The sequence below is a fragment of the Penicillium atrosanguineum genome (assembly GCF_028827265.1).
Source record: "Penicillium atrosanguineum strain IBT 20685 chromosome Unknown utg000003l_segment0_segment0, whole genome shotgun sequence".
In the NCBI taxonomy this organism is placed as follows: domain Eukaryota; kingdom Fungi; phylum Ascomycota; class Eurotiomycetes; order Eurotiales; family Aspergillaceae; genus Penicillium; species Penicillium atrosanguineum.
The window spans coordinates 3,089,673-3,104,906 of NW_026623135.1; the positions used below are offsets into that span (position 1 = coordinate 3,089,673).

At 49.2% G+C, this 15,234-nt stretch overlaps 7 protein-coding genes across 7 annotated transcripts; 4 read left to right on the forward strand and 3 right to left on the reverse strand.

The window, feature by feature from the left end:
* Window positions 1–9: 9 nt before the first annotated feature.
* N7443_004594 (uncharacterized protein) lies at window positions 10–1,249 on the forward strand (the record flags this gene model as incomplete). Its single annotated transcript, XM_056884650.1, has 3 exons — window positions 10–30; window positions 66–584; window positions 647–1,249. 3 exons carry the CDS (start codon window positions 10–12, stop codon window positions 1,247–1,249), a joined length of 1,143 nt encoding a protein of 380 aa, XP_056742928.1.
* A 387-nt stretch (window positions 1,250–1,636) lies between these two features.
* On the reverse strand, window positions 1,637–2,862 carry N7443_004595 (uncharacterized protein; the record flags this gene model as incomplete). The annotated part of the gene is made up of 3 exons (XM_056884651.1): window positions 1,637–1,944; window positions 1,995–2,424; window positions 2,476–2,862. The coding sequence occupies 3 exons, from the start codon at window positions 2,860–2,862 to the stop codon at window positions 1,637–1,639; spliced, it is 1,125 nt and encodes a 374-aa protein (XP_056742929.1).
* Window positions 2,863–3,727: 865 nt separating this feature from the next.
* Window positions 3,728–5,314, forward strand: N7443_004596 (Acetyl-coenzyme A synthetase; the record flags this gene model as incomplete). The annotated part of the gene is made up of 3 exons (XM_056884652.1): window positions 3,728–4,699; window positions 4,771–4,861; window positions 4,935–5,314. 3 exons carry the CDS (start codon window positions 3,728–3,730, stop codon window positions 5,312–5,314), a joined length of 1,443 nt encoding a protein of 480 aa, XP_056742930.1.
* A 209-nt stretch (window positions 5,315–5,523) lies between these two features.
* On the reverse strand, window positions 5,524–6,435 carry N7443_004597 (uncharacterized protein; the record flags this gene model as incomplete). The annotated part of the gene is made up of 1 exon (XM_056884653.1): window positions 5,524–6,435. One exon carries the CDS (start codon window positions 6,433–6,435, stop codon window positions 5,524–5,526), a length of 912 nt encoding a protein of 303 aa, XP_056742931.1.
* Window positions 6,436–6,832: 397 nt separating this feature from the next.
* Window positions 6,833–7,858, reverse strand: N7443_004598 (NmrA/HSCARG family protein; the record flags this gene model as incomplete). Its single annotated transcript, XM_056884654.1, has 3 exons — window positions 6,833–7,161; window positions 7,214–7,625; window positions 7,685–7,858. The coding sequence occupies 3 exons, from the start codon at window positions 7,856–7,858 to the stop codon at window positions 6,833–6,835; spliced, it is 915 nt and encodes a 304-aa protein (XP_056742932.1).
* Window positions 7,859–10,310: 2,452 nt separating this feature from the next.
* N7443_004599 (putative DNA polymerase iota) lies at window positions 10,311–12,087 on the forward strand (the record flags this gene model as incomplete). Its single annotated transcript, XM_056884655.1, has 2 exons — window positions 10,311–10,358; window positions 10,405–12,087. The coding sequence occupies 2 exons, from the start codon at window positions 10,311–10,313 to the stop codon at window positions 12,085–12,087; spliced, it is 1,731 nt and encodes a 576-aa protein (XP_056742933.1).
* A 544-nt stretch (window positions 12,088–12,631) lies between these two features.
* admB (uncharacterized protein) lies at window positions 12,632–15,045 on the forward strand (the record flags this gene model as incomplete). Its single annotated transcript, XM_056884656.1, has 2 exons — window positions 12,632–12,698; window positions 12,752–15,045. 2 exons carry the CDS (start codon window positions 12,632–12,634, stop codon window positions 15,043–15,045), a joined length of 2,361 nt encoding a protein of 786 aa, XP_056742934.1.
* Between the last annotated feature and the right edge of the window lie 189 nt (window positions 15,046–15,234).

Sequence of the window (15,234 nt, forward strand, 5' to 3'; positions counted from 1 at the left end):
CCGGAATCCATGGAGTTCTCAGTATCAAGGGTGTGGCATTCATTTCTGACATAGATTTCGAATAGCATCGTTGCCACCTCTATTCCTCTACAAAAACGCGCACCTATCTTGGGCTAATTAGTGCCAGCGAATACACAGCAATGGCTATAGCCCCCATTATTGGTGGTGCTTTGACATCATCCCTGTCCTGGCGTTGGTGCTTTTATATCAATCTCCCAACTTCTGCTGCTCCAGCGGCGATTCTACTTTTGCTGAAAACTCCTGGTATACCCTTACGAGGTGAGAAATCCCATATTCAAAGATTGCGTCAATTGGATCTACTAGGATGTCTCTTTTACGCTCCCGCCGTGCTTTGCCTCTTGCTCGCGCTACAAATGGGTGGAGAGATCTACAGCTGGAGCGATGCGCGTATCATAGCCCTTTTCATACTGGCCCCGATCCTATGCCTTATCTTTTGTTATACTCAGCACGTCAAACAAGACGCGGCCATGATGCCTCCTCGAATCATCAAGAAGAGAACCATCATGGCATCCGCTCTATTTAGTCTGTCGCTCTCCGCTTGTCGTGCGATTGTACAATACTATGTGAGTGACCATTATAGTATTCCTCTTCATCAAGCTAGGATGTTCATTAATAGCTGTCTCAGATTGCCATTTGGTTCCAAACAGTTCGAGGGGTATCTCCTCTGCAGTCGGGGATCAATACTCTTCCAATGGTGGTTGCTATTCTGGTGTCTGCTGTGGTGGCCGGTCGATTCATTTCCATCACAGGGTCTTATACGCCGATCATGATCCCCGCTGGTTTTTTGATAGTAACCAGCATTTCAATAATGACTACCCTCACCCATACGACTCCTAAGCGATTGTGGGTAACATCGCTTGTTCTGCTTGGAATCGGCTCTGGGAGCAGTGTTGCCACCCCGTTCATTGCCGCACAGACCGTCCTCAATATAAATGATATCTCGGCCGGAATGGCTTTGATGACTTTATCCCAGGATCTCGGGGAGGCGGTTTTCATTAGTGTTGCTCAGGCCATTTTCCTCAATCGTCTGGCGAGTGCGCTTCGTACTACAGTGCCGGGCCTCAGCCCACAAGAGGTCCTGCATCTGGGAGCAACGAATTTGAAAGATAAAATACCTTCGCAAGATGTTGAGGGTGTGGCTCTCTCGTATAATGTTGGGGTGCGGTCGACATTCTACCTGGCGGTCGCCTTAGCGGCAACTATAGTGGTTGCGGCATTGCCGCTCTAGAATATTTCGTTCAAGGACGAAAAGAGACAGAAGTAGAATTAGCCGACACCAAGTCCATATATGCGCGCGTGAACTCTGATCCCCTTGTTTGCTGCGTTGGTGGTGTCCGGATTCGCCTCACTTTATGTCGGGCGGTCTGAGGGCAGGTTACGTGACGGCGTATTGGGGCGCTAGACCTAAGTGCAAGTCTAGCCAGAAAGAGCATTCACAAATCCGCCGTTTACAAATGAGATAAATCCTGAGCCTTATTCGGAGACGTGGTAATGGAATGATGTTCGGTCATGAAGGGAGAGATTAAATATACGATGGAGTATGAGGCACAAGATGTGCGGACAAAAAGCAACGGTCGGGACACGATAGAACAAAAAGGAGAGGAAGACAAATCGACTATTCGTAATAGTTTGGAACCGACAAACCCTTGAACTCAAAGGACGTGTTCTCCCGCCGATCAATTACAGACTTATGGTGCACATCGCGAACCCGAGCACGAACATATTCAGTTCCTGTGGCGGCTGTTTTGTTCAAGTCCTTATCCTCTTCGGTAAGTAGACCAAGACGATCTAGCAAAGGCGAAGGTACCGTTCTCATTATGGTTTCATCTCCAGGTCTAGCGAAATAGAGCAACCCAAGACGAGGAATATTGACCTGGTCCCTAGGAGGTGTAACAACACGATGAATTGTAGATTTCAAGAATCCTATTGCCCCGAGTTAGCAAAATCCTGCGATAAATAGTATGGGAACTTGCCATTCGTAAGGAATGATAAGGTGTCGGCAACATTGCACGTAATGCCACCGTCAATAGGTTTCACGTATTTCCATGATCCTTCCGGTGTCCGGATCTGTAAGCCAGCAACATGCTGTGAGAACAGTAGGGTCAAGCTACCGAAGTCCGTGTGGCCGCCCTTCGTATAGCCCTGTGCTTTGTCCCATTCTTGTTGGGTCCGAGTGTTATATATCATATATCGCAAGTGGTCGTCGGAACGCTTGTCATAGCTATGAGCTTGGACCAGATAGTCTTCTGGCAACTCCAGGATGATTGCCATCAAGACAAACAATTTTCGAACGACATTGTCAAAAAGATCGCGATGAAACTTTGCGATCTCCTCGTAGTTCTGACGAACAATTTTGTGTCTAGGAACGTTCTCCCACTCAGGGATTGCTTTAGGGATATTGAGCTGCATGAGTCAGCTACTGTCAGGCCGCAGTCCGTGTAAAGATGACCATACCATTTCTATGTTGTCTTTTACCCCCGTATCTCCAACCCACCTTTCGTTCTCCCGGTAGCCAAAGTATTCACCCTCGGCAAAATTGCAGGGGAAGCTTCGCTTCTCCTCAAGGGACTCCTTAAAGAATGCATTGCCGATACTGAACTGGCGCAGAATGCGCTCGTCATCGATTCCATGCCCAACAACTACCCAGAATCCAACCCGCGTCACGGCATCGTATAGTTGCTTCGCAAGCTCTTGCTTTCCGCCTGGTTCGTCGAAACGAGATAGGTCAATTTCAACCAATGGAGCCCATTCAAGGTTCTCTTTTGTGGGTTCTGGACGATTCCAAGGTTTGATTGTATTTTTTTCGGTTGGAATTTGCTCTTCTATAGCGGATGGGGCCATCTTCGCTTTGATATGGCTTGTAGCAGCGATAGAACTAAAGAGATGTCTGGATGCAAGACAGAAGGACTGATGTCAATCTATATCTATTTCAAACCACCTGAAGGCTTTTTGGGTCATATATTTATGTACCCGTTTCCCAATCGATCCTAGTGATTTTGCGGGGATCTCGGGTCATATCATCAAATCCCCCGATTGCGTTATTCGCCACATGCACGGGAACTCGCCGAACGAATGGCATTGAATGCTATGTGCCGTGCAAGTTTCTACATCCCGACCTTGTCAAGCCTGCTCGCTTGGTTTTCCAGTTCTTTCTCGACATCTTTTTAGAAATTTCTCCAAGGGTCTTTTCAGACCTCTCTTTGTTCCTTTTTCAAGGCACCCTTTCAACTGACTTCGAATACAAGGGCCTCAGTCATAGCGGCCTATTTAGTAGAGATTATTATATGTCTGATGCGGCCGTGATAGCTCAATTGCTTCATGATTGGATAGCTCATATTCCACTGCATTATTTGTGGACATATCTCAAAGGTCATATCCAAACTAAAGTAAAAGCCCGGATCATTTTCGGCTCCTGCGGAACATAAACTGGGATAAATATCCGCTCTTTAGTCCTTCTAGAGCGCCATGTCGCAATATCAAGGAAAGACCAACAAATGTTTACTATGGTGGAGACTTCCTCGAGATAGGTGCAATGAGGAGAACATGTCGTGATCTAAACCATCATGGCACAAGCTTACTCCAGCAAGCCTATCGCCAGAATTGAGAGGTCTTGGTCGATATTTAAGAACTAGGGTCTCAAAACTTTTAGAAGCTTTTGTTGTAATTGATTCCAGCTAGATCAAACCTGCATCAAACGGAATCTAAAATGACATCAGGGAAAGGTGGCGAGCAGGTTAATACAACCAACATTAACTCACATACAACGAATGAGCTAGATGTCGAGAATGCCGACATCAAATGCAATGCCGAACTCGAGAAAAGAGTCATGCGAAAGATCGACTTTTGGCTTGTCGGCTTCTACTCATTCGTATACATCTTCCGTGTCATCGACTCGAACAATTACGCCAACGCCGCAATCATCAACCTAGAAGCCGGAACAGGGATCAAAAAGGAACTCAATCTTGACCCTTCGCAGTGGGCCTGGACACAGTCCATCTTCTCATATAGCTATCTCATCTTCGAGCCGACGAACACAATCCTTCTTAAAGGATTCAAGCCTTCGCGATGGATGTTCGTTCTAATCTTGACCTGGGGGATCTGCGCATGCTCAGCCGGCACTGCGCAAAACTTCTCGGGGATGATGTGCGTGCGGTTCGCAATCGGGGTTGCGGAAGCAGGCTTCTACCCGGCTGTGCTTTACCACATGGCATTCTGGTACAAGCCATCGGAGATGCCATGGAGAATAGCCCTTTTTTACTCTCTTGGTCAACTATCCGGGGCACTGAGTGGACTTCTCGCGTACGCTATTAGTTTCATGGATGGGGCTGGAGGGCTTTCGGGCTGGCGATGGCTGTTTATTTTAGAGGGTATCCCCGCTATACTGTTATCCGCTGTGGCGCTGTTTGGTCTTCCAGACTACCCAGAGACTGCTCGCATGTTAACAGAAGAGGAGCGGGATCTTCTCAAGGATCGACTTTTCTCTTCAGCGCCCTCTGGAAAGGATAAAAGCTGGGACTGGAAAGCCGTTAAAGTGCTTTTCTCGAGCCCTACGGTTTATACGTTTTCGCTTTACTGGATCGGACATGGAATTGGCGGTTTCGGGATTAATTACGCTCTACCTACTGTGATTTACGATCTCGGATTTACTTCAACTGCATTGTCACAGTTGATGAATATCGTGAGTTGGTTCTGGTCCAGGGGACTTGCACCAACGCCACAAGTAATTGCTAACTGAAGCTTTTAATATAGCCTCCTTATGTCGCATGTTTTGTCTTCCTCAATACCATCGGGGTTTTGTTACACAAAGGTTGGATCAGACCCTGGACTACTGCAGTCGCGAGTACGTAAAATCCTGATTATCTCGAGCAAAGACGAAATGATATGGGATCTCATACTAACAGCGAAAAAATCAGTCGAAAGCACAACAATAATCTGCTATATTATCCTCATTACGGTTTCAAATTCGACCGTTAAATATCTGGCTTTGATCGTAGCCACCTCCTGCGCCGGATCTGCATACCCTGTCATCTGGCCTGAACGTATTCGCGCACTCGAGGGTACGGTGGCCGCAGGCATAGGTATTGGTCTGACCAATGCCATGGCACAATTTAGCGGAATTGCTGGACCACATATCTACGATACGGTATTTGGGCCTACCTACAAAATTTCCTATGTCATCTGCCTTTGCTTCCTCTGTGCTTCCATAACTGGCATCATGCTTTCATGGTGGCTTGTTTGGCGGAAGGATCGTCAGAATGGTCTACTGGCCAGGGATGAGCGTGAAGAAGAATAGCCGTGTGTTGCCGATATTCTAAGTAGTCTCTTGGTCTGTTTATGAAAATTTCATGATTACTGTTTCAATAAAGGTCAAATTATGTACATCAAAAGTTGACTCTATTGCGGCCTGGAAATGACATAGTAAGACGAACGAATGTAAGATATTGTGACAGGAAATAATCAAAAAATTAAACCCCTTTTAACAATTTGAGCCTCTTCAGTCTCTCAACGATTAGGTGACTCTTTATCCTGTCGGAAAAAATCCTGCAGCTTGGTCCAACTCAACTCAGGATATCGATCATTATCCAACGGCTCGAGCTTCCCAGCCCCAGAAAACATGTTCGTCATATATTGCATCTGCTGCCAAACGGGGAAAATCTCTTTCTCGCCCCCGAAAAGACGTAAACTTCGGATCATAAACTCCATGAACCATACAGGGCCCATCCACGAAGGCTTATAACGTACACCTTCCACTTTAGTCTGTGCGTCTGCAATATCCTGTGCACTGACGGTATCACTAGCAATGCGAAGGAAATTTGGCGTAGGGTTTGGGTCTGCAGCAACAGCAGCCGTGTATGCAGCCGTGTCCATCATGGTGGTAAAATCAAGCAGCTGCATCGGCTGACCGATATATGGGACCTTTTGGCTCTTGTGGTTGATCATCGGCGAGTCGCCAGCCATCAGATCCATAAAACCGCCATTGAGAATACTCGTCCATGCAATGCCTGACTTTCTGAGCTGCGCGTGAAACTCACGTCGTAGGTCCAGGTTTCGATTGGATCCTGGTTGAGTCTTAGTGAAGTCTAGAGAGAAGTCGGAAGGGATGAACCTCGGCACTTTGGCGGCCACAGAAGCCTCGAGGAGGTTTCCTTGAGCGGTGTGGATGACTTCTTTCAAGCCCTGGAGTGTGGAAACGAGACAAATTGCTCCGTTTAGCTCATGGGTGAGGCTAGGTACCTCCGAGAGGTTGACTGGAGTAATAGCAACGCCGGCGCTCCGAAGCTTCTCTGTTCGTGATGGGTTGGTGTTGGGGCGCACGAGAGCCTTTACGGCTACGCCTCGCTTGATGAGCTGCATTGCAACAAGCTGGCCCAGTCCGCCTGAGGCACCAGCAACCGCGACAAATGGTGAAGCCATCACAGTCGTACAGGCAAGACAGATAATATGTTCGGTGGGATGCGTTGTGAGGAAGCTAGGAAGTGAAGACTATACGAAACAGATTCAAGTCGAATGAATCTCCTATAAATAATTTTATGATCCAATGGAGTCTACTGTTGACGTCTCAACTCAGTGCACAATTAGTCATGACGTTGGTTCGGCGGTCGGGTCGGGCTTCAGACCAGCCAGAGGGCACGCCCCTTGATTTGACAACCTTGAAATCTTGGGAACTGCTAAGTGTCTCTAGACGCGAGCGATACGGGTATATATATAAATACTTATAAGAAAAATTCAATTCAATGCCTTAATTAAGTACATGTTACCAGTGCACTCCGTATGACTGTTGCCACCGTTAAATGCCCACATGTGACTAAACTCATTTCCAAGTGGAAACATTCTTTTTCACAAAGTCTGACCAGGTGGTAGGCTCCGAGTCAAGAAGTTTCAAGCTTGGTTCAAGAGGCTCGCCCAGATAGTAGCCTGGGTCCTCCACAAACAGCTGATTTTCGAGGAATTCTTGGGCAACAGCAGGGGGCAAGACGGCCTTGTACTGATCGGGAGTAATCTGAATGAAGGTAGCCTTCTTGCCAGTCACTTGAGTGAAGGTATCCACAATCTCCTCAAGGGTGTAATACTTGGCAGCTGCCAAGATTTGTTTGTTCTTCAGCTGATCCGCGTGCTTAATTATGGCCTTCACGAAGAGACCTATGATAGAAGTTCAGTTCCGGTACAAATAGAAAAAGGGGAGGAGCCTTACCTGTATTGTCGGCGGCATCGAAGAGAGGGAACTTGGCTTGCTTGCCAACAGGGAAGAAAAGCTGATAGGAGCCATCTTCAGCCTGTTTGAACAAGGATTTGAAGTTACTCATGTAGTATCCCGGGAGAACAAAGCTGCATCCAACTCCTGAAGCACGGATGTACTTCTCGATGTTGGCCTTGCTGTCGAAATGAGGAACATGGCTCAGACGTCCCTTGGTCTCCTCCGTCACATGGTGAAGGGAAGAGAATATGAGGTGGGAGACACCAATGGCCTTGGAAACATCCGCTACATTCTTGCCCTGTGAGTATTCGATGTCGGCATTTGCGGTTTCCCAGTAGTTGGTAACCAGAAAGACGGTGTGAGAGCCCTCTAGAGCTGCAGTAAGAGAGTCGACTGAGTCCAAATTCGCCTAAATGTCCATTGTCAATAACTTGTTCTTAGAAGCGGGCGTATGAAGTGGCATCTTACGGTGACAACTTCGACACCTCGCTTGGCCAGGTCCTGGGCCGATTTCTTGGTGGTGTCGCGAGTGATGCCGCGGACCTTGAATTCCTTCGAAAGTTGGCCATCGGCGAGGATAGCATCAATGACAGAGCCACCTTGGTTGCCCGTGGCGCCGAAGACAGTAATCAACTTAGACATGGCGGGGTTATGAGATGAAATATATTTAGATTGAGCTGGGGTACGATGGATAGTTGTCTGGTGGTATTTGTGATGTTATGTGCTTGCTGAATTAATTCAGATATCAAGGATCGCAGGGTATATTTATATTTCTAGCCTCAGACCAAACATTTGATTAACAAGAGATCTCGCATTGTAGGCCGATTGCCGCCTCCGTGTTGGTGATGGCTTGGCAACCCAATCCTCGCGTTTCAACGTGACAGATGACACGCACATTTTTCAGTCGGGAAGCCCGAGCGTCCGAACGGTACCGTTACGAAGATTCTGTGTTTTATCAATCATGTAGTCAGATTCGTCAGCACTATAGAGCCGAGAACTTAGTCATGCCGTCAAAAGCCCGCCTCGGATTAGTCTGACTCAGTAGAGATCCCCGCTTCGAAGTAAACCCCGAGGCCCGAGCTTTTTCTAATACGGGGCTTCGCTCTTATTGATGACGTGAGACGACTACGGATCACTTCATCAAAGTTGGCATCTATGGTCGGCAATGGTGGTGTATAGCACATTTACCTATTCACGATCGAGATAGCTTGCTGTTTTTCTCGCTAGCAGCCTCTCGCCTAGACATGATGAGAGACTCAGAGACTCCAGTGGAATCAAAAAAGTTAGTTTCTTAGTATTGCACAGTATCCCTGCAAATGAACATGCGAGCTACCTCGTCAAAACAAACAGTGGAATAGCAGTAAAAAACCTCTATTTTTATTTTTATTTTTATTTTACTATTGTTTCGCCTTCACGCTCTCTCATTTTGGTCTCTCATGAATAAAGCAGCAATCTCTTCCTTGTATATATCGAGGGCCTGTAACCTCGACAACCCCCCCCCCCCCCCCCCCCTCCTCCGGAACAGTCTCAACCCCAAAAAAATGCCTAGTTTACTGCCGTATGAGACTCAGTCTCAGGCTCTAGTGCTGAATTATAAAGCCCGTCGCCATAATAAAGCGCCACAGTCATCCGTAGGTGCGAGAATCTTCCACAGACCTCCATACAACGGATACTTTCCCGATAAGTCATTCGCTTCGAAGCGATCCCGATCTTGACACACTGTAAAGACTGGGAAGTAGGGTGTCCTGATGGACGGACAAGAGCAAATTCGTAAAGATCGTTAACGCGTTTCTCGAGCTGAGCTCCTGAAATCTTCTGAGACTTCATGTAACTAGTTCCCCGCATCTCGTTTGTCTTGTATAGCCATTGGATATCTGCCAACCAAACAGAATAGATGCGTTTGAAATGCCAGCTGGTCACTTGCTTTGGTAGCTAGCATGGGACCCGCGAAGTAGAGATTTTCGAGGTTTCTCAAAGCCCCGAGACCTTCTGGTGCTAGGCATAGTTCATCGATCATGGAAGGTGGGAAAAGGGCACTTTAGCAACGTTCATCGCATAGGGTTTCCATTACAGTGACGGACGACAGGGGCGTAGATGGGCTCAATCCATGGTCGAGTGCAAGAACGAAGTCATGGCAAAGGTCAATGCAGTTTCCATCGGCTGTCTCACATCATTATTGAGGATTTCATGGAAGATACCACTCACATGTAAAGGTAGCAATGGCATATACTACCTTTGATAGGCAAAATGTTACCCAATGCCTGGATCAGCGCCTTCTTCCTACCACCACTGTCGGGTACGGCCATCATACGCTAGGTGAGTGTAATAGGCTTTAGATTTCCTGAAACATGCAAGTTTAAGGTGTAGAATACCGCGAGCATTGTCAAGATGATAAACCGGTAGTGCCTGAAGTGTGGAATACCAGCCATGGATCACGCTGTCCGTCCTCCCAGGACTTATGGTATGTAAACGGCTCGGCTTCTGCTTCTTGCAAGAGAACCTCGATCCCGGGCACGGTGATGACTTGCACATACGAAGCATCGCGAAGCATTGTCCTAGTACGATCTAAGATCGATGAGGGACACAAGTAGAGCTGCATTTGAGCTCACCTGTAACCAACGCCATCCTCAGCCCCACACCCCGCGGCCGCGTTATGCGAAGATGACCTGAGCCCTAGCTACAAAAAGTACAGGAATAGACAAAAAGGGTCTCGGGGGTGAGTCTTGATTTTATTCACAACTATTTACTTTCTTGATGGTTGGATGTGGCAGGTGACTCGATTTTACGCTGCAAAACATATCCCTACTGAGGTGCCTAACCAATCCAGATAGATATTCATGAATAGAACTCAGGAACGCTGAAAAATAATTTCAGACTGTCTCACTCATTAAGTAGATTTCAACGTATCTAATCATTTACCTTGAATGAAAAACATGGTAATCGACTATAGAGTAGAAAGGGTGCCCGGGGAATCAGCCACAACAGCCACGCGGGGACGCGCCACCGCCCGGACAGAGATCTGAAGCATATCAATCTTGACTTGTCAACCACATCCGCCAGTTCTACTCCATGGAGACAACCGCGGGCCAATTCAATGTCTGCATCACCGGCGCGTAACGACCGTCGTATTATATTGCACTTGGTAATTGACTCTTTCACTGGACAAAACCCCTCACTAACGCGCCCAGGATTATGACTGCTTCTATGCCTCGGTGTTTGAGGTAGAGCAACCAGCTCTCAAATCATTACCCCTAGCAGTTCAACAAAAACAGATTGTTGTGACGTGCAACTATGAGGCACGACGGCGTGGGCTGAACAAACTACAGCTGATCAAGGATGCCAAGCGCATCTGCCCTGACGTCGTGATCGTCCTAGGCGAAGACTTGACCAAATTTCGCGATGCATCCAAGGATCTCTATCTGCTTATCCGCAGCTTCATTTGGGGTGGACGGGTGGAGAGGTTGGGCTTTGACGAGCTCTCTTTGGATGTGACAGAGATGATCGATTACAACGTTGGACTGCTGAATCCGAATACTATGACAACTTCCTTCTTCCATCTGGACCAAAAGGATCCCACAGTTGGATTTGCCTATGATGCAACAAAGTTCGTTGGTTCTACCTATCCACCGACAGAAGAGGTGTTCGCTCGTCCCCCCGACATAGCATCCCTGGAGATGAAGTTGCTGATCGCTTCCCACTTGAATGGATACCTGCGAGGCATAATGGAGCACGAGAAAGGTTTTACGGCCACTGGAGGAGCGTCAACCTCCAAGTTGCTGGCAAAGTTAGTCGGCAGTGTTCGCAAACCCAATAACCAGACTACTTTACTCCCACCATATGAGACATCTCAGGAAGCCGCAAGCAACGTCATTCCATTCATGGACGCGCACGAAATCCAGAAGATTCCAGGCATTGGTTCTAGACTTGCACATAAGTTACGAAGCCTAGTTACTGGACCGGATACCGGCGACCAGAAAGTGACGGTGCGAGATGTGCGACTATTTCCCGGCATGGGTCCAGTACTCTTAGAAAAGACACTCGGCGGGCCCGGGGCGCCTAAGGGGATCGGAATGCGCGTATGGAATACCTTGCACGGAGTGGACAATACAGAAGTGCTCGAAGCGCGCGACCTGCCCACCCAGATCAGCATCGAGGACTCGTACGGACGAGGGCGGCTGGATAACATGGAAAGCGTTCGGAGAGAGTTGACAATTCTCGCAAAGAGCCTGATCCGGCGCATGAGAACCGATTTACTCGACAAGACGGAGAGTAATCCTGGTCAAGCTCGGTGGCTGGCGCATCCACGCACCCTACGATTATCTACGCGCCCTAGAAATGCACCGGAGACAGACGGGGTGCGCACGTACAACGCTAATCGCATTTCACGGTCGGCACCACTCCCCACCTTTCTTTTCCACATGGATGAGAATATCGATGCGTTAGCGGATAGACTTGTGCGTGAGCACGTTCTGAGTATGTTCCGAAAATTGCATCCCGAGAAATCGGGGTGGGATCTGAGCCTGATGAATATCGCGGTGACCAACTTGGTGGAAAGTGCCGGGGACCAGAAACAGAGCAGTGGGCGCGACATTGGGAAAATGTTCCGTCAACAGGAGACGGTACTTAAGGATTGGACGGTACAGGAACCCGTTGAGCGGGCGGTTATTATGCAGCCTAATGTATCCGAAATCCCTGAAGTCCCAGTCCCTGAAGTTCCTGGTTGGACCCTGACTGCGCCTCCGGATGAGGCGGATGTGTGGGAGGAGGGGGATGAAGAGTCTTTAGGGGATGTGGAATGTGCTCTCTGTGGAGCTGCGATGCCACATTTTGCTCAGCTAGCACATCAGATGTATCATGCCGTGGAGGATTAGATGTCATTTGGTAAAGATCTTTATAGTCGCTAGACTGTACCTGAGCCACGCAAAGGAGAGTGTATGATAGTACCATGGGTTATACAACTCAAACAGGAAACTAGCAGCAACGAGATTCAATTCAAACGTTGAATAATCTCAAGAGACAAAAGAGACAGGAGAGACAAGGCCATAGAGACCGACATCCGAATTCCAAGAATAGTAACTAGTGTTTCAGTTCCAGTTCCAGTTCCAATTCCAGATCCAGATCCAGATCCTAGTGCCAAGGCACTCTGGCACTGGATTCCTCTTGGCAGCTCAGCCCCAACTCTCCATTCACTTTCTTTGGCTTGGCGATTCGCGTCCTTTTGATTTCCCTTCATTCTGGAATTTTGTTGCATTGAACTGATTTTGCCTGGTTGATTGCTCATCTCCGACCCGAAGTGGACCCTTGCCCTGAATCCGGACTCCATGCTCGACCTGGACCCTTGAAACTCTACCCGGAGACCCTGATCTCAGCGATCTCAGCGATCTCACTCAGACGCTTGCTTCCTCTTCGCTGGCCATGAGGTTATCACAGACTCTGCTGCCCTTATTAGGGGCAGTTTCTACCCTTTTCTCTCAAGTACAAGGTACGTCCCACCCTCCGACCGGTCACCGGTGGTTCCTGCTAACCCGCGACCAGCGCGTTCTCAAGCCTCACAAGCCATTCGCCAGATCACCCCGATAGATGATCCAGTTATTCGCACCTCCTCTCACCGAATTGACCATCTCTCACACTTTGACCTCACCTTCGAGTTAAATCGCGACGCCCAACGGATAAAGCTAGAACTAGAGCCAAATCACGACATCTTGGCCGACGATGCTTACGTGCAGTACATGCGCCCAGATGGCACCCTGGGCGAGGGTGAGCCTATCCAGCGACATGAACATAAGGTCTTCCGTGGCCGAGCCCTGGTCGGCTCGGGCAAGGGTAGATGGACGCCCGTGGGCTGGGCCAGAATCACTATCCGAAGGGATGGCCCAGAGCCGCTGTTTGAAGGTGCATTCAGCATCGGAGACGACAAACACCATATCGAGTTGCAGTCCACATATCTTGGCAAGAAGCGCGACATCGACATCGACATCGAACACCGCGTACGCGAATATATGGTGGTCTATCGAGACTCTGATATGATCCGCTTTCAGCACTCCGAGCTGAAGCGGTCGCTGTCCGAATCATCAGGCTGCTCGGCGGACAAGCTCGACTTCAATGCCGACTTGAGCAAGTCAATCTTCCCCTTCGGAATTGACCAACCCGATGCCCGGTGGGGATACACATCGCTGAACTCCATGTTTGGGTTGAGCAAACGTCAATCCGATACTGGCGGTTTATCGGGAAACACGGGCGGCGTGAATCTCAAGTCGACCATTGGCGATTCGTCTGGATGTCCCAAGACGAAGAAAGTCGCTCTTATTGGAGTGGCCACGGACTGTATGATGACTGACTATTTCCAGTCGACCAACTCTACACCCAAGGCCGCAGCGAAGGACTTTGTCATCAACATGGTGAACACCGCCTCTAGCCTCTACGAGTCATCTTTCAATGTTTCCATCGGTCTGCGGAATCTCACCGTGAACGACTACCAGTGTCCTACCACCGCCAATGAAGCCACTCCGTGGAACATCGATTGCAATGGCGGCAATATCACCTGGCGCCTGAACGAGTTTTCAAAGTGGCGCGGCGATCACTCGGATAACAACGCCTACTGGACTCTCTTGACAGGTTGCCCTACGGACTCCGAAGTCGGTGTTTCCTGGATGGGTCGGCTATGCACCACCGGTGTCACGAGCGATGGCTCGAACTCCGTATCAGGAGCCAATGTCGTTGTTGGCAACCAGGGGACAACTTGGCAGATTTTTGCCCACGAGACGGGCCATACGTTCGGCGCTGTGCACGACTGTGACTCTCAAACCTGTACGCAGGGCTTGGAAGCTTCTTCTCAATGCTGTCCGCTGACTTCGTCGACCTGCAACGCCGACGCCAAGTATATTATGAACCCGTACGCAGAGTCTGATATGACCACCTTCTCCCCATGCACCGTCGGCAACATCTGCTCCGCCATCGGCCGCAACAGTATCACGTCATCTTGTCTCTCAGATAACAAGGGTGTCGTGACTATCACTGGCAGCCAATGCGGCAACGGTATCGTCGAGGCCGGGGAAGACTGCGACTGTGGCGGAACCGAAGGGTGCGGCGACAATTCGTGCTGTGACGCCACTACTTGCAAGTTTAAGAACAACGCTGTCTGCGATGACTCCAACGACAGCTGCTGTACCAGCTGCCAGTATGCTTCCGCGGATACTGTCTGCCGCGCAAGCACCGGCCAATGTGATATCGAAGAAAAGTGCACTGGAAATTCCAGCTCCTGCCCAGACGACAAATATGAGAAGGATGGAACCTCCTGCGGCTCCTCAAAGGGCCTTGCCTGCGCCAGTGGCCAATGTACCAGCCGAGACTACCAATGCCGCACTGTCATGGGAAGTCTGTTGAACAGCAACGACACCTGGGCTTGCGAGAACACCAATGAACCATCCTGCAGCCTTGTCTGCGGTGCTTCCGAAGTAGCCCAAGAGTATGGCAGCTCGACCTGCATCAAGATGAACCAGAACTACCTAGACGGCACACCGTGCGACTCAGGCGGCAAATGCAAATCAGGCCAGTGCCAGGGCTCATCAGCGCTCGGCTGGATCCGCCAGCACAAGAACATCGTCATTGGCGTCTGCGTTGGCGTCGGCAGCTTAATCATTCTCGCTCTGCTATTCTGCCTCGTTAACCGGTGCAAAATGGCTAGAAACAGGCGCCGTATGGCGAAGGCTCGGCCGTATAATGGTTACCGAGGACCTATGCCAGGCCCTAGGCCTCCTCCTATGCAGCAGTGGCCCGGGTATTCCAATGGCGGATATCCGCCACCGGCGCAACCACCGCGTTATGCGTAACGAATGCATTCATTTTTGTCATTTCATGTTTCATATTTGATACCGTTACGTCCTTTGCATATCTGTCTTGGTATTATGGGCAGGGCTGGTCAGGGAGGCCTAGGTTTTCATTTGGCGTCTATATTGTCCGATCTATGGAATCGGCACTTTGTTCCTACGTGGTTCCCTCTGCTTTGGAGGAATTTGGGG